Here is a 26204-nt window from a genome sequence, read left to right on the forward strand (position 1 = left end):
AAAGACTGAAGTGGCACATATTGTGCAGCTGTTTTTTTTTAATAAATGTGACTGTGTGGCATTTTGCGTCATCAAACTTAACCAGAATTGTTTTTCTTGGTAGACTTTATTGGAATTAAAAATATCAAGATTTATATCATATGTCATCATTTTTGAAAAAATAAATAAACATTGAGATATGAGTTTTGATCCATATCGCCCAGCTCTCCTGTATGATTACTGCCACACATTGGAAACAGTGGAACATGTGATGACAAACCGCCATAGGTAGACAGATGTAATGAAGGACACGTTGGAGGAGATGAGGAAAGAAGGATTTGGGGGGATGTGGTGAAACTGGGTAAGGAAGAAGGCATCTGATGTTTTCCTTTTTACAAAAAACACTGTGCTGATATAGAGAATATGAAAACCATGCATTGTGAGAGCTGAATGCCAGAGGGTGACGGTAGTGCAACTATAGGGGTGCAAGCTGCCAGAAAACCCCATAGAAGAAGAAGTAGTTAGTAGTCTGAAGAAGGGGCGGGGCAGAGATTAGTGGGCGGGGCGCCATGATGGCACTCATCCATATTTGTTTGGCAAAGTTAAGAAGCGTCAGCAAAGTCCGGACATTAGCGGTACGACGCCAAGTCCTCTCATGGCTGAAAAGTCACAGAGTTTATTTCGTGCTCAGAACCGTATTATCAACATAACTACTACTTAATTATCTAAATGTGACGATATCTGAACATCATTTTTGGCTGAACTACGATGACGTAAGAGCCTAGCGGTCCTGGGTCTTCTGTCCGTCTGAGGTTAACGGGTTCCCTCTCTCTTTTTCCGGAGTGGACTTTTTTTTATATATATAAAATCCTTTTTGGTTTCATCTGAACTCAAACATATTCGTGTTACTCTCGCCTTCACCGGGTTGTTTCGTATGAGCCGAGCCAAAGCCGTGGGCAGCGCTCGGGGGCTCTGCCGGCAGAGATGAGGATACCCCGCGGAGGAGGACGCCTGTTGCTGGCGACGTGCCTCGGCTCGCTCTTCGTGCTGCTGCTGTACTTCCAGAGTGTCACCAAAGCAGGTAAAATAGACCCTCACTTGTTTTCTGCTCTAGATGTTTGAAAAAAACTAAACATTTGGAATAAGAGTTGTTAAATACATGTCTAAATGATTGTGCATGAGTAATATATTTGTATTAACTGGTTCAAGCGGGGAACTGCTTTTCTCTCTGTTTAGTCCACAGTTAATACATGGACAGAAGTATAAAGAGAACTGATGTAATATCCTACTCAAGTAGAAGTACTGTTTCTTGAATGAAATTGTACTAAAATACAAGTACAAGTAAGTCATACATAAATACACAAGTGCAAGTAAAAAAAAATAGATCAATTAATTAGTAAGTATAAGTTACAAGTTACACGGTTTCCTTGCATACAGTAAAAATCTTATCTATCTATCTATAGAAGCAAGGAAACTCTCTCTCGCTCTCGCTCTCTCTCTGTGTGTGTGTGTCTCAAATATCTCTGAGACTTTCAACATGGCTGCTGCTTGGTTCAAGGTTGTGCAATGTCAGATTTGTTTGGGTGCAATAATACAGTTAATAAATTATTTCATAAAATTGTCTTAAATGCAATGCAGATTTGCTGCGTAGAATCCATAGGAGTGACTGCACAAAGGGCTTTTAAAAATGACTAAAGTGAGTCTAATGGTACGTTCACACCAAACGCGTTTTGGGCATCAAAATTGTGTCTCACGCACGTAGTTGGACGCTTGTGCTTATTGAATACAGACGCTTGTCAACAACGTCAAAGATGCTCGAGACACCTGTCAAGGATAGGGGCTTCTCTGTTGCCTGTGGTGTTCATACAATGGATGACATTGTGGTGATCAGTTACGTTCATAATTTACCCAGTGACTGTGAAGTGGTGGGGAACATTGTGTTGAGAAAGCTGTGTTTCCGGTCGGATGTAGTTTGGTGTGACTCAGTGTGTGCACTGTGATGTTAGATTGCTAGAGAGAAGTGTGGTAAATGGAGAATAAAGTTTGGAGTTCCTTGCTGAACACGCCCCCTCCGACCCCCGTTCATTGGCTCAACAATATCCAGAGAGTGGCTTAGCTTTATTTGCGCCTCTGCGCCGTTTCTTGATTCACCGGAGCTGCACTCTGATGAGAGTCGCTTTCAACGCTACTTCCGTCTCTCCCTCGCCCAGTTTGATGACCTGCTGACCCGCATCGGCCGCTCGCATATCCTACAAGGACATCAACTACAGGCCCTCTATGCCAGCCGAAGAGCGTCGGTCCATGTCTCCGGTTAGTGTTTGTTTTTTCTTCTCATTATTCTGAATACGTCACGGTTGGGGAACCCTCCGCGATATGCCCGAAAAGGTCAACAATCCCAACTCCAGTGTCGGCCACGTTGGAGGCGACGAACGCACGTCGAAAGCGTCCGCCGCGCGAAAAGCTTCAAAACGCGCCACACATGAGGCGCAGAAGGCGCGCGGGACCTCTGTCGCACCCTAGAAGCACGTCCACCTTATATTGTGAATGTAAACCTGCCGCTTTTGACACTATTTTCCACAAAGGCATCTGTATAAAATAAAAGGTTTGTCAAAATGTACAATTCTTTAAAAAAAAAAAAAAATAATAATAACAATAATGAATTCAATTTAAAGTAAAATAAAAAATCTCAGGCTCTAAATATAGCTAAATTTATCAGACATGCCTTTGTCTAATCTGTCTGTATTTTGCATTGTAGCACAATCAAAAAACACGCACTTCTCTTTTCTTTGAGGCAGTGTGATGGATCAAAAGGTCCAAAGATGCTAAGAAAAAAGGTCTGCACAACTGCGCGGTTGCTCCCAATTTCAGTTTTAATTTACACCATAAAATCGTGACGTTTCGGGCTGACCGCCCTTCATCAGACATGAGTGTATTTTGCATTGTGACAGTTTTTGTATTAACTGTTTTATTTCTCTGATTGTGAAGCACTTTGTGACATTTCTGCTCGTGAAAGGTGCTGAACTGCTGTGGAACCAACCAGACAAGCAAATCAGCTACTCTGTTTTAATTAAGAATACTTGGTTCTCCTCATTGGTTGAAAAGCTGATACAAATTTTAGTATTTCAAGCACTTTGGCTATTGAATGGTAAATGAGTATGTGTTTAAAGGTTGGATGTACAAAGAGGTGTACATACTCTGTACTCTGTAGTGTTATAAAGGGGTATATTTATGGGTGCACAGTAAAATTGCGTGTGCAATTTCCCTGGTTTAATTCTATGGGACATGCGCATGATAAATTGATAAGTAAAGTTTTTTTTACTAATTTTTATATTTTTTTTGTTTGGTGTATTTTTATGTAATGTATTGTTTTTTGGAGTCATGTTTATTTTTGTATCTTTCTGTTGTCTTTTTGTGGGTTTTTTTGTCTAATTATAGTTTTTTGTTGCCATTGTGGTGTGATTCTGTTGCCATTTTGTGTATTTTTTTTGTTTGGTGTATTTTTATGTAATGTATGTTTTTTGGAGTCATTTTGTGTGTTTTGGAGCCTTTCTGTATATTTTTGTGTACTTTTTGTATAAATATTGTTTAGTTTTTTTTGTTTTATTTGACTCATTTAGTATATTTTTGTTATAAATACTGTGTGTGTGTGTCACATGCCCAGGTTTCAGCGCACTTATTTGTGAATTTACAATGTCTCCTGCAGTGGAAAAGACTTTCCTGGTTAAATAAAGGTAAAAAAAAAAAAAAAAAATTGATATGGATGCATCTTGAATTGACCCAAGAATGGTGCAACGTAATATCGCAATATCGATTTTTTTCAACACCCCTACTAATCACTAGAAGTGCTACTGTAGAATTGAATGTGTTGCCAACTTTTGTAACAGTTTTATGAGTTGAAGCACCTTTGCTGGCTGGGTAAAAAAATAAGGTTAATTCTGCAAGCTGTAGTAAACTTACATTTTCAAATGTGTAAGACACTAAAATTAAAGGTAAGACCATGATTACACCACAGTTTTATTTTTATAGAGTATGAATTGTGGAATTGCAATGGCAAATTAGGAAAACAATGATGGTGCACCGCAAATGAGCTCTTTCTCTGAGGCGCTATGAATATAAAGTTCTTCCATGGTCAAATATGTCTGTGTATGTAATAATGTTGATATGATATAATAAACATAACTAGTAGTCAACGTATAAGCTGCCAATTGAATGGTGAATTTAAGCTACTCTATAAATGGGTTCAAATATTTGTAAATCTGACTCTGAAAAAGTCAGTGCCTCACTAGCCACGAACCTCACCACACGTCACTGCACTTACACAGTGGCCATGGAGGCTGAGTTTGAAGCCTTCCTGGGAATGCCCACAGCAGATTGGCGAGACCCCTTCCAGACAGCCTCATCCTGGGCTAGACGTAACCTGGGGATGCGTTTACAGGATGAGACTCTGGAGCAGGTGGAAGCTCTCATTATATCTTGTGTAGAAGATGTGAATGAGTAGGGGGAGGAGGTGAGAGAGGACAGAGAGAGAAGGGGAGACGGGGTCTCATCACCACCAGAGAGGGCCCCCGCACAGCCCAACCATGTCCCACCATCATCACCAGGGCTGAGGTGCACATTTCAGCTGACTCCAGGGCCGTAGCAGAGGTGGCCAGGTCCCAACTCCTAGCCCAAACCCTCCGGGCCCCCTTCCCCCATTTCACCCCCTGTTGTCACTAGACCATACTCAATGGTTACCATGGCTACCATGGCAACCATGACAGAGCCAACAGAGGATTGGTCACCAATTAGGGAGACTGAAACAGCCACTACTGCTGCATTTCACTTCCATCTGACCTAAGCTGTTTTACCAATGCCCCAGAGGATCCCACGGCCCCTCCCTCTGGGTGAACTCATCAACATAGAACCAAAATCAAAATAATCCAGTTAAGATATATGTTATGTTGTTGGTTGATAAAATCTGAATGAAGGATATTTTATTTTATTTTTCAGTTTTCCCCCTTAAGGCATTGCCACTTTATTGTGGTCAGGGGGTTTGTGTGCCTCATTGATCTTAAGAGCTATACCAGCAGGAGCTTAGTCTTCAGGTGGGACACCCAAGTTGGACAGGTCTGAAGGTAGAGGCCTGACTAAGTTCAATTCACTTCTCTAGGTTGGGGTTGAAGACATAGCTAACAACCCAGTTCAGTGAAGAAAACAATGGTACTATAAGCACAGGGGAAACAAAGTGCTGGAACATGACGTGTACATATAACGCCCCCTTAACATTTCTGACTGCCCCCTCATATATGCTTGCCTACAACCGTGCCCTGCATTTATGAACTTTAAAATAGTGCAATGCCAAATGTGCCATATGTAATGACATAATAGGTAGAAACCCCAACCTGAACAAAGGGAAGTGGTAAAATAACCAGCATGCACTGCCGTTTTGGCGCAGTGCATTACCTTTAATATGACTGATCAGATATGATGTGATGCATTTGATTGATGTTTGTCATTTCTTTTTTGTAGTTTCACAATGTCTGTTGATAATTTTAAAACAAAAAAAAAAATAATTTACTCAGTAACGGTTAGGTGTAGAAATGTAACTAGCTACTTTACTTCTTTTAAAATGTACTTAACTACAAGTAAATTCATTGATTTAGAAATAAAAATGTACCAATAAAAGCAGCTCAATTACAGTAACGTGAGTACTTAGAATCCTTTACTTTCACCTCTGTAAGTAAATAAATCAGTGAAAGTGTTTGAGGAAATATGGGTTGTCAATCACGAGCAAGATGGTTTTCTTTTTTACCAGCAATCAGATGCTAATTGCCCAAATCATAATGTGCAGTTGTCTTTCTAAGGTCATTTAAAAGCTTCTAATTAAGTTTGGTAATAAACCATTTGGCAACACTGACACATTAATGCCTGTTTATGTGCATGTGTGAAAACAGATGGCATCCAAGTGACATGCCAATGAGACAGTATGAATAAGCCCACTGTGAGCAGAGGAATGTTTTCAACCCCTCCTAGAGACCCCCAACATTCCTGCTGTTTAACCATCCTCTCCGCTCGTCCCCAAGTCCACTTAAAGTCTCATAAACAGGTCAGCCCCCAATCTGCAGCTTTCTAATCAGAGAGTAAAGGTCAACTGGAGAGAAAGATTGAATGAGAACGGAAAAAGAAAAAAAAAGATACATGTATAAAAATAACAATTTATAGTTCAGTAGAGAGTGTGAAAATAATAAATCCCCTAAAATAATGTAGAGCAGTGGTTTCCAATCTTTTTTGTCCCGTGAAACCCCTTTACATTTCTGTCAAATCATGTGTATCCCTCTTCATAGTGCCGTCTCCATAATTTAATTTGCTTTTTTATATGTGCAACAGGGGACTTTTCTAAACCCAAGTCTGGAACAGTGGTTCCCCAAGGCTTAATCTACAAATTCAACTAGGAACATTTGCTGATTATTTTTTAAAATAATTGTTAAATCTTTTTAAGTACCTCTTGCAATGTGTTCCTGTACCCCTAGGGGTACACATACCCCAGTTTGGCAACTACTGATGTAGAGTACATACGGTATATATCAATAATAACTAAAGTATTCATTTTTTTTGTTTGTTTCCTAATTGTTTCACAGCAGTAGATACAGCCTCGTGGAAAACCTCTAGTAAATCTTTATGGTGTGAGCTACAGATACACAAACCACATGTTGCCAAACCTCCAAGCTGCACACTTCAGCACTTTGACTGACCCCCTTTACATACCCCACACTGCCTGACCTGTTCAGGCTTGTTAGCTTAGGAAGAGCTCCAGGAAAACAAAAGCCACACCAAAAGACCAGTGTAGGCCACAACACACAGGACTAATTCACAGGATGTCAACAAAGTGTATCCAGTCCTTAATTACTGCCTATCCACTCACCATGGATGGAAAAAACACTACTGAAGTCTCGGGCATGTTGCTATATTTGCAAAACTGTCTCCATATTGATCTGTTATGTTTTACTTATATTGAGATTTTTTTCAGCTTACAGTACACAATAATAGGGAATGTAACTTTGATTTAGACAGATTAACTATGCACTACTGATGACTTGTTCCATTAGTAATTCTAATATAGGTTTACTGTTAGTGTCAAAGCACAACAGCTACACATGCTGATTTAAAGTGGTTAAAAGTCATGTTTATTATAAACAAATTTGATGTTTGGCAATTTATAATAGCAGTGTTCATATTTTGTTGTCATAGTTTTCATCGACTGTATTTTTTAAAGTGATAAATAATAATAGAATAAATAACAAATACATTTGAACAAAAACTATGTCAAAATTAGTGCTGTCAATAGATAAAAAATATTGTGTGATTAATTAATTATGCTCTGGGATTAATTAATCTAGACTAGTCCCAATGGCTGCTGCCACCTTTAGTTTAGATCAGTGGTTCCCAAACCTTTTTTCTGGTGACCCGTTTTTTTTTAAAATGACAAACCGTTGCGACCTAATTCACAATAGGCCTCGTATATAAACTGTGAGAGAAGCAATTTTGTACACAAATTAACATTCCTGACCTTTTTCATCACCATTTCTGCATCACATTATCTTATCTTAAATAGGTACACCAGCAATTTTGTTTCATGGATGTGTTATAGAAAACATATACACATGTTAGATACTTTACAAATCACACCAAATAAAAGCTTGTCGGCAGAGTTAACAGGCTATATCATTGTTTTCATTTTCTGTCGTCTGTAAAACATAGCCTACATTTTAATTACTTTTAAATCAGGCAAAAATAAGTGCACTTTAGGCAGTTAAATTAGCCATCAACACATTTTTAAGAACTAAATACAAGATAATGCCATGGACAGAAACAAAAGAAGACGAGCCAATGACCTAAATATATAGTCTTCCAGTTTTAACTTGATATTCAAAGCATAATCAAGGCTTTATCTTGTAACTATGACCTTTACTATTGACTGACAGGTGCATCAATCTGAATTTATATCTAATAGTTGTGGTTCTATTTCACAATATTTTGTGAGATGTCTCACTATGGGATGCACACTCCCTGTAGCCCTCAGAAGCACTTTTCTCAATCCGCCAAGTCCTGATTGGCTGGAAAAAACCGTCTATCCACCAAGGACGCTCTCACCCTCTATAAGAGGGGGGGGGGGGGGGGGATGTACAGTTCCTCATTCAAACACTTCTCTCTCTCATGCACATCTCGCGTTTTTTACCAACTTAACTGTCCACAGGCAGATCTTCGGTTTCCAGTCGACGGACGCTGGTAAGTATAGACACATTACGTGGACCACAACAGGTCAAGAAGCAACCAACGCTTACTTTGCTCTGCTTGGTTAAGTGCTGCTCCATTCACAGGTAAGTGAAACTCAGAGCCCCCTCCAGCTGTCGGCTCTCCTCCAACGTTGTCGCTTCAGCGCGCGTTGTTCCTCAAGCGGCTCTCTCACTCCGGTGACTACCAGCCGCGCCGAGCTCTGCATCGAGCCAGGTTCAGAGCTCCCAGACATCAGCACAACAGCTGTAGTCTCAGGTCCAGCCTTGCCCTCTACGCTTCCGGGCTCCTGGCCTTCCTTGCGGTGCTCTCACTCCGGTGACTGCCCGCTCCGAGCTCTGCACAGGTTCAGAACCCAACGGCCTCAGCACACTAGCTGTCGCCCCAAGCTGCCCTGCCCTCGACGCATCCGGGCTCCTCGGCACGTCGGCCATCCTCCCGACCGCTCACTACAGTGAACGGCCCGGCCAAAAGCTCCAAACTACCTATATCTGAGCCTCCAGACGCCAGAAAGCCAGCTGCTGTCTTGGACCAATGCATTGTCCTCGGTGTCTCTGACACTCCAGCACTCTTAGACCTCCATCCCTACTAGCACGTGCTAGCCGACACGTGGTAGCCCAGGCTAATTCCACCTGCTCTCCTGCCAGCTGGGGCTCCCAGCTGCCTGCCGGCCTCTCGGGGTTAGGAGGAGGTTTCCACACCTGTCTCCTCTCTCCCAAGCCTGGACACTGTAGAGCTGTGCAGACGTGCTGCGGCGTGCCTCGCCATCCCGTGGTCCACCGTTGTGACAGAGGCCACCAGGTCTCGCTATGAGGGTAAGAAGCTTCCTACCTCCAAGGGTATGTCGAGACAGGTTCTCCCCGTTTTCCCGTAGATGGTGATGAAGTAGGGCATCCATGGAAGGACCCCCCTTTCAGTGGAAAGTCTCATGTGGCTGGTGCCTCCACCCACAACTGCGAGACTATGGAGAGCCTCGGACTGCTCAGAATGCCTCCAGTGGAGCCGCTGGTTGTGGCTCATCTGTTGCCACGTCAGTCTGCTCTTGTCTCCCCGGATCGTCTTCATTCGGATCTGTCTGGCAAGACGTACGCTGCAGCTGCGCTCTCAATGAGTGCTCTTAATGTTCTCTCCCTTCTCACGGCTTACCAAACTGAATTGTGTGAGGATTTCGCTCAGTCTCAGGACGCAGCGACAATGGAGGAAATTTGAGCCGTAGCAGGTCTGTGTCTCCGCACCTTGCACTGCTTCGTGCAGGCCACGGTAAAGTAATGGGCGACAGGGTGCTTCAGGAATGAGTGTGTTGGCTCGATCTCGCTAGCCTTTCTGATGCAGAAAAGAACCACATCCTTGATGCGCCGGTGGTCCGACGGGATATTCGGCCCGGCGCTGGCTTCTATGCATAACTATAACTTTTCATGCTGCTATGGATTATGACATATGTGCCAGATCTGAATAAAATGATGCTGATAAAATAAACTGAGCTTTTTGTACAACTATTTAAATTCACAACACACAGACAATTGGTTGTGTTGTGTAACTACATTCATTAGGGTGTGAAATGATTTAACCAAGACAAGCAGTATAATGGTCAATATATCGATTTTGAGGAGAGGGCCTTTGGAATGTATACAATATAATTTCTCTTTTACTTTTAGCAACTCAAAAATGTACACGTTTTATTGTTTTATGTTGGCCAATTTGGCCCCAGGACAGCAGTGGACAGGAAGTTAAGGGCTTATTATTGTTTCACTTGTATTATCTGACTTCCTGTAGCAACTCCCAAGGTTGGCACAAGGGAAAAAAATATTCATTTTGGTCCTCGCTCACATTTTGTTTAAATTTTCACTATTGGACTGAGTTCAGTAACTAATTACAAAAGGCACAAAATGAGGTTTGATAATGATGGTTTACTCTTACACATGTGGTTCACCTATGTTTTTTGCCCTTTGTTCAAATAAGTTTGCTGTTATCTAATATCATATTAATTGAATAATTAAAAAACACAATGATATATTAAAGGTCCTTGGTGTTCACCATTTGTAACAAATGATGAAAAAACTTTTATTCTGTCAAAACACCTTTTTTAGCCCTGCTTTACCACATCTGATTTCAATGACAGCTTGTTAACATCTGCACTGCAGAGCTTGACAATGACAAACTGATTGCTATCTTTAAAGCCACTAGCCATCACAACTGTAAACCTAATAAAGCTGCTCATCACTCTCAGGTGTGTTGGAGCTGGGAAATATTTATGAGCAACTCTGCCCACCAAAAGTTTCCTCTTTTGTACTCACCAGCTCCACTGTGTCGAGCTGTTGATTCATAAAGGACAGCAAATATTAACAAGAAATATAACAATCGACAAAAGTCTAATAAGGATTTTGTACAAATTCTTTAAATCAGACCTAACTAGCAGCCTATCGCCCACATATGGCCCTCGGTCTAATTTTGTACGATCCCCAAAACAAATCACACAAGGAATTTGAAGGCCAAAATAATACATGAGTTCAATAACTCACAAAACAACAGTGTCAACAAAAGTCAACTAACAACAAAAATACACAAAAGATTCTAAAAACAACACACAAGATTCCAGAAATTACACCAAGGGCCTATACTATGAAGCTAGATTACCTGTTATCACGCTAACTTACGGGATTTAATCAGTGTGTGCTGGACTACGATGCTGGCTAACGACTTACGGAGCTAAATCACCATGGTAACTTAGGCTGAACAACTAACCTGGTCGAGACCAGGTTTTGTTCTGGCTAGGTTCTGAGCGAGTCCTAAAGTCCCGCCTCCTGACCAATTAGATCTCTTGGAAAACGATTTGACCAACAAAAGGTGATGTGTGAACACGTCTCTGTGTGGATCTGATGTGACAACTAACAGGAAAGAGAGAGAATATTTAGACGATGCAATCTTTTCATTTTACCGATGACATCCTATAGGAAATATAGATGATTGATTAATTCATTCATTCATGTATTCTGGGGTGATGCAGAGAGCCTCAGTCCTGTAAGATAATATAAAATATAAATATATTCCACCTTATGATTTTGGCTAAGCTGTATGAATGCAGCATCAGAGCCACAGACAAGGTAAAAGGGAAAGTGAAACTGACCAGAGTGTCTGTTTGCTCTCCTTTTATAATCTCACTAATTTAAGCATTAACACTCATCAATTCCTGCATTCATCCCTTGCTGCTTTTACTGCAGCACCAGTGTTTTAGTCAGAATTATGGATTTTAATTCTTCATATTTTTAAAGAATTATTCCTTAATTGTGAAGTAAATTGCTCTCCACAGTTTCTCTGTGAAAAAGAAGACCCGGCCGAGAGAAGAAGGTCCAAACCCGTCCAACCCAAATTAAGCCGATATCTCTTTAAGCCCGAACACGTTTCAAGCTGACGGTATTCACGTCCGTATGCGTAGAATGGTCTGTTGTGAATTATAAACATGACAAGCAGTTTTATTTACAGTCTGGTTGAAGCTGCAATATTTATATTGGACGGTGCATACAGGCAGCATCGAACCCTGTTATTATTTAGATGTTTTGTCAAAGGGCCTGGAACTCCAAGTCTTGAAGTCCATGGGAGCGTGTGCCTAATGTCTCTATTCCAGATTAATGATATCAAAAAGGCAAACAAATGATACTCATAGCAAAGAGAAGGTTGTGTCTGTCACAAAGACACAAATAGCATTAAAAAAAAATCTTGACAGGCACACAATTCCTGAGTCAAACCTCAACTTAACCTTGACATGAACAATCTCACTAATCTCTGTTCCTTTAAACTAATATTTACCTTCAACAAACACATTGGCCTCACCTGTAATCCTACACAGGTCTTTTGTTTACTACTTTTATTTCCATGGATGTGGCTTTGATATCAGTGCAGCTGCTTCAGAACAAAGAGTGTTTTGTTGCCTTTAATGTCTCCCACATAGCCAGCAGCCCTTTAGGGATTGTTAAACACCTCATGCTAATGCTGGGCGATATATCAATATTTTAATTGATAAATACATGTATAAGCACAATATTGTTTATAACGATAAAGTTCATTTTCTGTTAAAATCACCATTTGCTTACCATGTTCTCTACACAACATGATCACTCCTACTTATTTCAAGTCCAATAATGGCAATGGCAATCTGTCATTTTAGTGCTTAATTACTTGTCATCCACTTCTTTGAACGTCATGACGTTATTCCTAGAAGTCCAGGAACATGAAAGTGGAGGGATTTTGACATTACACTTACCAGGAAATGAGAAATCAGATTTTGAATATGCCAGTGGATGCAGCATTTGAATGCCTCTATCAGTCTTTTTACTACAGATCCACACATGCCTTCAATCTACCATGGCAACCATCGGATGCCTTGAGCCTCATAAAACCAGTTGTAGGGCCCTATAAAATCGGTTTTATTTTTTTCTAAAGTCCGTTTTTCTGATTTAATTTTTTACAATTCAGTTTTTTTTTAGAAATATTGATATTTTTTTCAGAAAATATTAGTTTTTAACTCCTGTGAAGAAACAAAATAAATGCAAATAAAAAAGAAAACCATAATTAAACAAATGTATATCAAAAATTAAAATGTAATCTAAAATAATGACTAAGGTACAATTAAAAGGTAGATATAAGTTGTACTGACATGGATTATTCTGACTGCCCCTTTTTAATTGTCATGTAAAGATGTATAAGAGCAGCATTTTCACCCAATTTCCACTTAGGGATCAAAGGTTTACTGAATCTGAGCAGGTTTATTAAGTTTTTATCAACTTAATTTAAGTGATCCCGATTACATAATTCCAGACCGTAATGATTGAACAAAAACACATGGATGCAAGGATGCTTCAGTTATTTCACCACTAGGGGCCAGAATATTTTACAGCATTAGAAGTTATTATTAACCTACAATGTTTAAGACTGTGCAATCCCTAGCATCGATGGTCTCGTCCACAACAACAAGCCCCGGCAGACGGAAAGAGTCGCGCCAAATAATTTCCTGCCCATACACATGCCGAAACCTCAGAGTTTAGTTACTTTTCCAGTTGAGCGGTCTTTGTCATTTGGTTTGAATATCCCTTTAAAGATCCGGAGGTTTTCATTGTTCCCTGATGCTTCTTTGATCATCTCTTAGGCTCTCTAATCTGCAACAACAGCTGTTTTGTTTAATATAAATTATTTAGCAATTTCAGTGTCCCTATACTCTCGACCAGGGGTTGACTCAGCTCAATATGTTAATCAATAATAACCTGCTACAGTCTGATTCTATTACATTTTTATTAAAAGCTGCTCAATCACATCCTTCCATTATTTGTTATTAGCTTTCAGGGCTTGTTTGTGATCCAAAGAAAGAAAACAGATCACTACAATGTTAAGCACAGTTTTACTGATGTTATTGTTCAAAGTCCTAAATTTTGTGATTCATTTCCAGATCAGGGAATTGGTCCTGCTGTGAACTTAGCAGCTGACAATGTTAGTAATAGCTTTAAAAAGTGTGAGTTACAACATTATTCCACCAAACACAAGTTTTCATTTACTATTTCTTAAAACCAGTTAACCAACGCGTTCCAAATTATACTACTTTTTTAATGTGAGTAAGTTTCATTTCCATGTGGATATGCATGCTTCCTCACCTAACCAGACAACATGTCAGTTTTTACAAGGGCCTTTTTATAAAAAAACAAAACAAATATAAATAAATGTGGGGGAATAATCTGTTGATGTATTGATGTAGCCTTAGTTGACCCCTTTTTGGGTTAAAGTGACAGTAAATATTAGACTAACTCAACACCTTGACACTAAACATTCACAGCCTAATTCAGGGGTGTTAAACTCATTTTAATTTAGGGGCCAAATACAGACCAGTTTGATTACAAATGGGTGGCAGGTTTTAGGCAGGAAAACAAACAATTTTAACATTAATGTGCCCAAGTTTGCACTTCCAGTTATAAATTAGACATAAAGTATGGAAGACATCAACCATTTCTAAGCAATAAGTGACAGATACTTAAATTTTCTTTGATGTATTTTTTTTTTTTTACCATTTTTATTTATTTTGGGGGGATTTTGTGGAATAATTTGAGAGAAATTGCAGGATTTTGGAAAAAATCATATTTTTTTTCAACAAAAAATTAATTATATGGTAATTTGCACAATGATTCATGTTTTCTATGTCATTTTCACTTTCTCCTGCGGGCCAAATCAGATGCTCAGAAGGGCTGGATTTGGCCCCCAAGCCTTGAATTTGGACACATGTGGCGACGGCCTAGTTGTTTCTCCTGTTACCACATTTTGCATTCAGTCGTCTTTCATTTACATTGTGAAACTTACTTTTATATGCTTAATCAAAGACCCTGAGGCATGGTTTTCCCCTCGGTCATGGAAATTTCCATGACAGAGCTCCACTTGTAAAAGCAGGCATTTTTTTTCCAAGTTTCATGCATATTATACATCCTTTAGATATCCCTGTAGCTTACTGTTTAAATGTCTGCTCTCTGTCACAAAGGACAGAATGGGTTACACTAAAAAAGGTAGACATTTGTTTTAGAATTGGAAGCCTAAGAAGCATTGAGCTAAACATGTTTTGATGTAATGGGCCCACACACAGTGTTAAAATGTCAAAGTACTTGTCACCACTACTCAGATAGATAATGAAAATGGTGTTTAGAAAAAGCAAAATGGGTGTCCTGGCCTAATGGAGCCTTTGGATGTCAGCGTTTACTTAAGAGGAAGACATGTCACCCCTGAGATGCCTTTAGAGGAGCTTTGACACAGGCCTGTTGGTGTAACTGTCAACATTGTGTCACTTCCTCGGTCTGAAAGGAAGTGGTTTTCTGGTGTATGTGACGAACCATCGACAAAAAAACAAAATTTGCAGTTTGGCCAAAATCTTTAAAGCAAACATATCTGTTCACAAAGAAAACTGTCACTATGTCAAGACACGGTTTGTATAAGGAAAAGAACAATAAAAAGTTTTAAGATTGATACAATCTACCTCTAACTGGACCGACTGTGAACAACCTCTAAAACTCGTCTTAAAACACAGTTGTTCACTTTGGCCTTTGGCAGCACTTAGTCACTTTCATTCTCTGCCTGTTATGGTTGTATCCATTGATGCTTATTGTGTGTTGTGTACATATTTCCTAAGTGTTTTTATCTCTCATCTTTTTTTTTTGTTTTCCCTTTTTTTTTATGTAAATCACTTTGGTAAGCCTTGGCTGTTTAAACATGCTCTAGAAATAAAGTTGACATTGACATTGATAACAGATGAAGACCTCAAAAATAGAAGTCAGCAGTTGTTACAGGCTTTGATTTGTTAACTGGATTAGTTTCCAAAGCACACAATAAACCCTGATGTTAAAGCTGATGATTGTGATATGCACATAAAAGGTGAGTGGTTGTTTGCTCCTTCACCATGACTCTGAGTTAATGGTAGGATACTGGTTACATACTGAGCCTCCACAGCTTGTGACCTACATTCCAGCTTCCTGACTAAGTATTTCTATACAACGCTGATGCTGTATCAACAACAGGGCCGTAGATTAAACCCTTCTTCTTTAGAATCTGTGATACCTGAGAGTCTTTTATAAATGTGAGTTGTGAACCTGTGAAACATCTTTCCTTAAGGAGCTTCTTTGTGCTGAGGAGGCTTTTATCTGACTCTGCTGCAGCTTTTATCATGGTGCAGTAGGACTTAGATATCATACTCTGCGTGTCGGGATGCTGTGACACAGACTTACATAGAGGAAGTCAGGGATTTCTGATAAATAATGAGAGTTCAAACAGCCAAAGAATGATGCCACAGCACAGACACAGATCCTTCTTCCACCAGCACATTCCTCTTCCTCTGTGTTTCTCTTTGCTTGTTAATGAAAACTGGAGCACATTTGGTCAACACAACTTGTTCATGACACAAGCCTGAAGGTGAGATAGATTTTTTTTGGAGATAAACCTATTGTGCTTGGTTGAGCAAGAGGAGAAAAGTGCTTTCGTCTGGATTCTACATATGAACTGCATAACCCTTCACTTCTTTGTGTTGCTGACTGACATTCTTTCCATATGATGCTGTGGCATTTTTTTTCATTTTTCTATAGGAGCTCATCATCTTACCTCAGGCTTTGTGCCAGATATTAAAGTACTCGGCTGTTGTATGTGTCTGTCAGGGGTAGTGGAGGGAGAAGACAGATGTGTTTTTATTAGCGCGAGGAGGGGAAATGATTATCAGGTCTCCATCCACAAACTCCCAAGAAGCCCCAGAGCTAATTAACAATGACTAAACTCAACCGGTGTCCGTTTAGCTAATTTAACGTGACTAGATAAGTGCATTCCTGTAGAGTAAAAATCTAAACGTGTGTTTTTGTTACAGAGTACAGTGAGATAGAAGAGCTTACGCAAGAGTCTCAGAACGTAGAGGGAACATTGTGTTCCTATAGAATCTCTAAAACAGGGACGTTTTTTTTTTTTTTTTTCCTTCCAGAAGGATTGCAGAGGGAGGGGAGGACATTACCTCAGAATGACTCCTTCTTGCAGTAAAGCTTTGTTTAAATGCACATGTTAGAAATTTAAAAGATGTCTCATCCTTTTTAATTATTCCTCTGTTTAAATGTAGAACCTGAGGGGAACCCGAGCCTCAGCAGAACAGGGAAGAGCAGGAGAAGTCCCCTGCAGGCCCTCTACAATGGAGACCAGGTGAGACATGCATTGACCCTAAAATGCATTGAGGGGTAGAAAAGTTTTTCACATACTTTACAAGAATAATAAACTTTTCTTGTTCTTTTTGTTGGAAGAAAGTAAAACTAAGTAGCAGTAAAAGTTTTTGTTTACAATCTTACATTCTCTTTGAGAACACCCCAGACGAGCTGACATGTACACGCCCACTACCTGCTCTAGAGGGGAACTATTTCAGTGGAAAAGCACAACAATTTTTAGAGGCTTTGATCATGAATATTTGTTGTCTCCAGATGCAATCACTGGCAGAGTGAAAATGTATTATTTCAAAAATAGTTTACATTGATCATTTTAAATGGTGACCCATCAAGGCAAGACTTAAGACTTAGCTGTTAGCCAATATGCCGTAATCGGTCAACACTAAAATTCGGATTTTCGATATTAACTGATACCAATATATTCATACATATTTGGTGTATAGCATGTTTTGTATGTATAGTATGTGGATTAATATAGTTAGCGGGTAAGTGTTAGCTTAGCGGTTAGCCGTGAGCTGGTTTAATATGTACAATACAGTGTACAACGATTTATATAACTGCGTAAAATGACTAAAACACATTACAAACACTGTCTACTAATAAAAAACACTTACAGACACTGCTTTGGGACACAGAATGGAGGTTAACAAGTAATTTCTAGTAGGTCCTGACCAGTGTTGGGCGGTAACGCGTTACTTGTAACACGTTTCCGCCCCAACATCACTTTTTACAGTAACTAGTACTGTAACGCAATATTTTTCTAAAGAAATAACGCCGTTACTTTTACAATGTGGTGCGTTTGTCTGTTACTTTGCTAGCTGCAGTGTACTTCCTGTTTACAGTGGCGCTACATTTTTTTGCGGGACGCCGTGCCAAACACGGTAAAACAGAAGAAGAAGAACCATTGTCAGCGTGTTTCTGTTTACATCACGTGCGCCAATCATGGCGAGTCAATGCGAGAGCAGGAAGAACTTCTCAGAGTGGAAATACGCGCATTATTTTTGTCTCCAAAAGATGCATCAGTGAAGCTAAGCTAACGCTGCGGCTGGATTTTAACGGACTGTGACTGTTATCCAGGAACAGGTCAGCCAAACTATTGCACGGTATGTTGTTGTACATATGCAGCCTGTCGCTGCTGCTGAGTCACTGCTAACAGCAGCTCATTAGCCTGATATGTTTAGCATTGTGTAGCTGAGAAAAATTCTGTGAATTAGTTTTTCCACATTTATTTTCATAACCATTTTTAACAGCAGAATGTGAACCTGGAATATGCACAGCTTACTTTACATTACTGTGCTAAGGCTGAAAAATTACAGTTTTAATTTTGGAGCAGCTGTTTTGTGCTTTATATGCACATCATATATGGTTGTTTTATAGCAGTTGATCAGCAGTGGATTATTATATTATTACATCACTAATATGAAGCTGTATGGACACAAATGACCCAAAATAAATAATACACTCTTTAATTCTAAGTAACTCAAAAGTTACTTTTTCCAGTAACGCATTACTTTTTGGTTAAGTAATCAAAATAGTAACTGAGTTACTTTGTAAAGGAAGTAACTAGTAACGGTAATTAGTTACTTTTTTTCAGTAACTTGCACAACACTGGCCCTGACTGTGCCGCAGGGGATACGTTCTAGGAAAGACCAGGGCGGGAAATCAAACCATTATTTTTTCCACTACTAGCACAGTAATACCTTAAAGACAATTATAACACAAAACTACAGGCAGAACAGCACATATTGGTTTTTTTCAATATCTGTGGAAAAACCGACACCTAACCCTAACCGGCCTATATTACATTTTATGGCAAATATAGACTGATAATCACCCATCTCTACTTGAGCACTGTAATTTGTAATGTTTAATTTCATCCCAATGACTTATTTGGTCACAATACAAAAGAAGGACAGCAATGGATTATCAGCATCTGTTGTTATAATTAATGGCACGATCAGAAAGTAGTCATAAGATAACATGTTCTCGTCGAACTGTGAAACCACATCATTTAACCGCTCAATGTTCAGCATTTTCTTCCTTGTCCAAAAGCTACTATTTCCGCTAATTCTTCACATTATCTGCAGTAGTTGTGTATGTAAGATCACGTCATTTATTCATAACACACACATATTTTGGGCCTCAAGAAACACATTGATGTTATTTAGTTCTTGTTGATGCATGAGATGAAACACATTCTCTGTTCTCAAGGAGTTAAAAAGCTGTACTTGTCTTGAAATGTAAAACATGACTAACAAGTTACACAGAACTTTGCATTATTGTTACACTTACTCTGTATAACTTAAATGCTTAATTCAGTGCCGTCTGAGTATTAGACAGTGTTGGCTCATTGGTTTAAAAGCTAACTGCTGATCAGTTTTGGTAGGTCATCACTTGTTTGCTGGAAACAATGGTCAGGCAGTGTGTCATTCTATGACCACTGTTCTCATATAGTATTATTTTCACAGATGTGGGACTTCAGATTTCCATCTGGAACCCATTTTCATCAAAAAATGTTGTGTCTGTGTAGACATAAGGTAGAAATGATAAAGGCTTCAAAGTTTTCAAACTTATCTTTCCCAAGAACAAAGCCTAAATCCCAAATTCCAACTATTGATCTCCAAAGGGAAGGTGTTTTTGTACTGAGAGAAGAATCCTCTGAATAACAAGATAGGAAGTTGGTTCCAGTTTGGTCTTATGTCCAGAAAGAAATCATCTTTACAGACAACTGCTCTGATCAAAAGTTTTATTAACATTTCATCTTTTCAGGACTGATCCAGGCATTTCTAATCAAATGTTATGCTCATATAGGAATGTGGCAGGGTTTGGATCTCAAGGTTACAGTAATTTGAAAACTAACCCTGTTATCGTGTTGCAGCTACTGTTTAGACTGGTTTAAAATAGAAGTCACAAAATTAAAACACACAGATTAAATAAAAACTGGACAATGCATCTCTTCAGTGACAGGATTCACAATGAAATTGATGCTGTAACGTAGCACCTGTTTTGCTGCATGATTTTAAATATACCTTTTGTCCTTGTGCTTTCCTTCTCACTGCTCCTTCCCTCCTCCAATCTTCATCGTCTTCATCATATCACAAGCAGATGGACATGTTGGCAGCTCAGAGGTCTCTCCAAGGCCGCCGGGAGCTGCTAGAGCAGGCATGTCTGGGCCACACCAGGAAGAGGCGCGTGCTGTCACCCGAGGACCTGAAGCACCTCATTGTGGACGACAAACACAGCCTCATTTACTGCTACGTACCCAAGGTCAGAACCTGGAGATGAACTAATACATCCAAAGTTTTAGTGGGTGAGGAGTAGGGCTGCAACTAATGACTAGTTTAATAGTGGACTAGTCATCGATTATTGAAAAGATTAATCGACTAATCGGATGACAAATCGTATTTATTTGCTCTATGTTGCTACAGTTTTTTAAATTTGGCTTGGGGCAAATTATTACAAATTAAAACAATAAATAAAACAATTCCAAACTTAGTGTAAACTGGTTCCTTAAAAACACAAAATAAATTGAATACATCATCAGAATCTGCTTCCGTAATAGCATATAAATATACACATTAAAAGGTTTGTGCATATGGGTCATTCCATGAGTGTTATTGTGTTGTTGTATATAATTTATTTCCTCATTAATAATGAAATTATTTTCTAAAAAAAAAAAAACACACACGCGAAAAGCAAAAATAACTACATTAGTGTTTTACTGTTTAATATAAACCATTGTTGCTGAATCTAGTTTAGTTTATATTTAATGAATTACATAAAATTATGGTTGATAAATATCTCTCTGATTTCTATAATTAAACTAGATCAAGCTTGATGATTTATTCATTCACAATAATCACAATATTTAAATTACAGTCTAATGGAACCAGCTTTGTCTGTGAACACGTGAAATATAATTAAATATATTGCGTTTCACAAGTTGGGACGGATGAATAGTGACATTAATATTTATGCTAACATTTATTACACACGACATGTGACATGTTTAGATTTTATCCTTCCATAAAAGTGTTGAATCTGACCATAAACAAATCAGTGGCCCTTTGTGGTTTGATGACAATAAGTTGTGTACTTTTTACTTGGTTTATTCCTTTAATGCAATAGTTAGCGTTAGCTCTTAGCCCATTCTTATGTGTTGGTGCGTTAGCTTAGCATACTTTAGTATCGTAGTGGTAGTACCGCCACCATGTTTGTAGGAACTTTGGGTTGATCTGACGGAGGAACTTCGACTGGTTCACTTTGTTGGATGGGTGTCTAGTCTTAACCAAGTAGCAGTGCGTGATGTATCGCTGCTCGTCACAGCTTTAGATAGACTGTGACAAGCAGAGCTACGTGTGTGAGCAGTGTCGACAGCGATATATTCTTACCAGTGGGGATGTTTTTGATGATATATCTCCTGCTAATCATGTCCATAATGTGCATACAGCTCAGAGCAAAGATGTATAGAAGGTAAGAGTCGCCACTCCTCATGAAAAAACAATGTCCAGCTCCGTCCACAGCTTGAAAAAGATGGTGATGACGTAACCGACAATTGTCGACAAATAAATTTGTCTGTGACTAATTCTGCTATCGATTTTTGTCGACAAATCATTGCACCCTTAAACCGGAGGGAGTGGCTTGATTTAGTGAAAAATAGTCCAGAGGTTTACGCCAGGTTTCAGTGATGCAGAGGAAGTCCAGGTTATTGTTAGTTGTGAATTAATGTAGGATGAGTGCTTTATTGTTATGTGAACGGGTGTTAAGGAGAGCCAGTTTCAGTATTTTCTGCTGTGTGGGTAGCTGTGAGGAACGATGGAGTGGACGGAGGATGGGATTGGGCCATTTTATACATTTTGTGTCATTATTGTATGGTTTATGGCAGGGATGCCATGGTTACGGCCCAAGTGTACATCACATCCGGCCCATGGTTGATATGGGAGAGCATGTTTTTGTGTGTGTATGTGTGTGTGTGTGTTCACCAGCACACAAAATGTGAATTAAAACCATCCAGTCATTTGTTTGTGGTCTGTGTAAGTAGGGCTGGGCGATATATCGAATATACTCGATATATCGCAGCTTGTAGTCTGTGCGGTGTTGAAAATGACCATACCGTTAAACTCGCGGACTTTTTTTTTTTTTTTTTTTTTTTTGAAATGTCATCTTAATGACAACATGCACAAAAGGGCACTATTTGTTTTAAAATATTGTAGTGGCATTATGTACAAAAAGTGCACTTTAATTTTGTGTTTTGAAATGCCATGTGAGTTGCATCCTGCACTAATGTCTTGTTTTGAAATGTCTCTGTGACAATTTTGCACAGAACGTGCACTTTCTGTTGACAATTTTATGTTTGAGCCACTCACTGTTTAATAAATACAGTTATGTCAACTTTGACTTAGTTGTGATATCCCCTTTTTTGCATGAAAGTTTAAAATTGGCATATATTAATGCAGTATGATCAAGAATGTTTTAATGTAGACATATAGAATCATCATACTGGTGTGATTTTGTGCATCAAAGTGTTAATTCAAGGGTAATGCAAAATATCGAGATATATATCGTGTATCGTGACATGGCCTAAAAATATCGCGGTATTTATAAAAGGCCATATCGCCCAGCCCTATGTGTAAGTCTTAAACACAGAGAAAATAGCTCAGTTTAAAAATGTCTACATTTGTGATGTCACACGTGAAATCGGGAATCAGTGTTGCTAGATCAGATTGACAATTACTAGCCCAATCACATCTTAGAACAGCCAAACATGAACCACAAATCTGGCAACACTGTGTTTGTGATACAATCCCACACAGCGGTTGTACAAAACAGTGAACTTTCACCTTGAATGGATTTTTCCTGTAATCTCTACATGAGATGATGTCAATAAAGCAATGTAGAAGCTCCGGTAAGTGTTTGAAGAAGCTGCTTTTGCTATTGAAGCTGCTGTTGATGAATTCATGTTGGGTGTGGGATACATATGTATGTGTATATACGTATATATGCATATGTGTGTATCCATAAAATGAAGAGTCCGTCCTTAAGACTGCTCTACTGTAAAGTGTCTTGAGATACCATTGGTTATGATTTGGCGCTATACAAATAAAGATTGATTGATTGATTGTTGCTGCACGGCGCATACACTTCATTAAACAGTGTTTTTCTGATTCACAATTACAATATCTGCTTAAATAGTTTTACTGTAATGTGCAGTTATTTTGGCTGAAAACAATAACCAGAGTGTGTGAATAGCATAAGAAAGTTGTGTGGATATATATATATATATATATATATATATATATATATATATTGCATATATATACTGTATACATATAACTGCTTCTCTCGTCTCCTTTTTCGGCATGTACAAAAAAAAAAAAGTGAATGTAACCATGTCGGAAATAAACTGAATAAATAAATAAAATAAATAAATAAATATATATATATATATATATATATATATTGCATATATGTCTATAATGCAAAATAAATCCAAAAAAAGATGCAAAATAACAGAAAAATGCACAAAATGACAACAAAAACACAAAAAAATCCTTTTTTTTTTCCTGTGTGAATGCTTGGGTTGGTCATTATTCTAAATGCGGAAATTAATGATGTTAATATGGACCTCAGATCAGATAATCAACATTTTTGTGGCCCCTACTGTTATCAAAGTTATGTCTGTGCTCCAGGATTAGCGCTAAGTAAAAAAATATATAATTGAATCGATCCTGGATCGATTTCATTGAAATTTTCCAAAATCAATTCATAGGTGCTGAAATCGATTTATTTAAAACATTTTTTACTCAAACCCCAGTTGTCTCACAGTATAGTCTGGCATTAGCTACGTTGACTACTACGCCTGCTCAACGCGACAGTACATTCTCTGCGAACATGGCGGTTGTTGACAAAGCTCCGTTGGGTAATAAGGCTGCACAATTAATCAAATTATAATCGTGATTACGATTTTGGCCTCCACAATTAAATGAACCTGATCGTCGGCAATTCTTACGTTTAAAATGCAGCCTTTGATGGATATAAACTGGAGTTTTAGGGGTTTTTTTTGGTTGAATGTGTCAACACGCACCCATGAGTTGATTGACATAAGTACAATTAGTATAAATGAATTAATAAATCCAGCAGACACTCTTGCTCAAAACCTGTAAGCTTAAGCCTGATGTTATTCACTTTTCTTTATATGCTGTAATTGTTTTCAGTGTATTTATAATTAGACCATAGTACATTTTGGCAAATTCTTGGGTACATTTTAGTTTAAAGTTTTTCTTTTGCACTCTAAACTGTTCACACATTGTTTGTTAAAAAGTAGTTAAATAAAAATATGTTTTCCCTAAAATGACAAATAGTTGTGATTAAAATATTGATCCAAATGATTGTTAGAATCATTTTGGCCATAATCGTGCGAGACCTACTGGGTAAAATGCCCCCAACTTAAGTCAGAAGTTTGGAACCATCTTATTAATATCCAAGGATATTTGTAAAGATCAATCAATCGACACTAAATCAAAATTGAATCCTGGTTAATCAATTAAAAACCTTATTAATCGAAATTCAATCGATTCAGGAATTTGGTCATGATACCCAGCTCTATACAGGAATGTGAGGTTATATGCAGGTTTTTCCTCAAATCTTAATCTTCCAGATAGAATCCTCCTTTGTCACCTTACCATACAACTATACTGTACGTTGTTTATGATACAAATACATTAATAGGTTTCAGTTTAAGACTTTGACCTTCTAGTTCTAATGCTGAGATGTATTTTCCCTCTCTTACTGTATATCCGAAGGGACATTTTTGACAGAATGTGATAAATGATGAGTGTACCGTTGACACCTTTTTCTATTTGCTTCTATTTCATGTATACATGTTTCTCCAGGTGGCTTGTACCAATTGGAAACGCATCCTCATGGTCCTTACCAACGGTGGCCGCTACTCTGACCCTCTTGACATCCCCGCCAATGAGGCCCATGTCACAGGGAACCTTAGAACTCTCTCAGAGTTCACGGTTCCAGAGATCAACCACCGCCTGCGCAGCTACCTTAAATTCATCTTTGTGCGGGATCCCTTTGAGCGGCTGGTCTCAGCCTACAGGAACAAGTTCACGCGTAGCTATAACACTGCCTTCCATAAACGCTACGGGACAAAGATCATCAGGCGGCACCGGAAGGACCCCGAGCCCGAAGCCCTGCAGAAAGGGGATGACGTTGCTTTCCACGAGTTTGTGCAGTACCTTGTTGATCCTCGCACACAGCGGGAGGAGCCCTTTAATGAGCACTGGGAGCGGGTTCACACGCTCTGCCATCCCTGCCTGATCCACTACGACGTGGTGGGGAAGTACGAGACGCTGGAGCCGGACGCCCAGGCTGTGCTCAGATTAGCCGGAGTGGAGAATTTACTTCATTTCCCAACGTCCGGGAAGAGCACCAGGACTGATGGCAACATGGCAGCGCGCTTCTTTAAGCACATTAGTCCTCTGTACCAGAAGAAACTCTTCAACCTGTACCGGATGGACTTCCTGCTGTTCAACTACTCCATGCCGGATTATCTCAGGTCTTGATGAGTGACAAAGGGCATCGCCTCCTTTTGCACTTATAGCCTCTCAGCTTGAAGTCAACAGTGATCAGTTCAAACTTGTTTTGAGTGACTTCTCTTCACTGTTGCAGTGAATTTTGGGCAAAGCTGTGCTTGTGAAGCACCGATGACACTCAGTGACCTCCACTGAGACGGTTGGGCCTTATTCTAAACCAGTCTATTTATTTTCATTAGTTACTAAGACACAACAAACCTGCCTGTGACATTTTATCTATGCAGCGAAGGTTCTTTTAAACTTGTCCTTTCACTGTTTCAATGCTATCGAGCTTTTTAAAGACGCCTCAGAGGAGCGGGTTCTCCTCTTGCAGGTGGATATTGTGACCGTTCACATCAGATGGTTACTGTGTAGGATGTCTGAAAGGTAGTTATTTATGTTTATCAGTGGGTTCAGTATTTATTGTTGTCGAATGAAAGGATTCTATGGAGGACGAGGAGTGCCACAATTAAATAAATAAATACACCTTCATTAATAAATGCACCGTTAATTAATTAATATTAAATGCACTGTTCATTAATTAATTAAAAATGTCAATAATTAATTTAATCCATTTTACTTGTTTTCATTCTGAAAAGTATGAAGTATAAATATTTGACTAATTATTTATGTATTTCATGGTCTGGTGTTGCAGCACAAT

The 26204-nt window shown here is 39.0% G+C and overlaps 1 protein-coding gene across 3 annotated transcripts; it reads left to right on the top strand.

Annotated features, from left to right (window-relative positions):
* The first annotated feature begins 601 nt into the window (after window positions 1-601).
* LOC114467289 (carbohydrate sulfotransferase 11-like) lies at window positions 602-25998 on the top strand. 3 transcript variants are annotated; one of them, XM_028453462.1, is made up of 4 exons: window positions 602-1060; window positions 16865-16944; window positions 20064-20228; window positions 24854-25998. In XM_028453462.1, the coding sequence occupies exons 1-4, from the start codon at window positions 964-966 to the stop codon at window positions 25532-25534; spliced, it is 1023 nt and encodes a 340-aa protein (XP_028309263.1). In that variant the 5' UTR covers window positions 602-963; the 3' UTR covers window positions 25535-25998. The 3 variants fall into 3 exon arrangements, with proteins under 3 accessions (XP_028309263.1, XP_028309264.1, XP_028309265.1); XM_028453463.1 differs by having other exon boundaries at window positions 20067-20228; XM_028453464.1 differs by lacking the exon at window positions 602-1060 and adding an exon at window positions 16061-16179.
* Window positions 25999-26204: the final 206 nt, after the last annotated feature.

Source organism: Gouania willdenowi, chromosome 7, assembly GCF_900634775.1.
Source record: "Gouania willdenowi chromosome 7, fGouWil2.1, whole genome shotgun sequence".
Classification (NCBI taxonomy): domain Eukaryota; kingdom Metazoa; phylum Chordata; class Actinopteri; order Blenniiformes; family Gobiesocidae; genus Gouania; species Gouania willdenowi.

Bases quoted from the DNA above. Each gene is read 5' to 3' on its own strand.
- LOC114467289 (XM_028453462.1), top strand. From the start codon at position 964: ATGAGGATACCCCGCGGAGGAGGACGCCTGTTGCTGGCGACGTGCCTC. The intron at 16,945-20,063 runs GTGAGACATGCA...TCATATCACAAG, and splicing joins CCCTCTACAATGGAGACCAG to CAGATGGACATGTTGGCAGC. The intron at 20,229-24,853 runs GTCAGAACCTGG...ATGTTTCTCCAG, and splicing joins TTTACTGCTACGTACCCAAG to GTGGCTTGTACCAATTGGAA.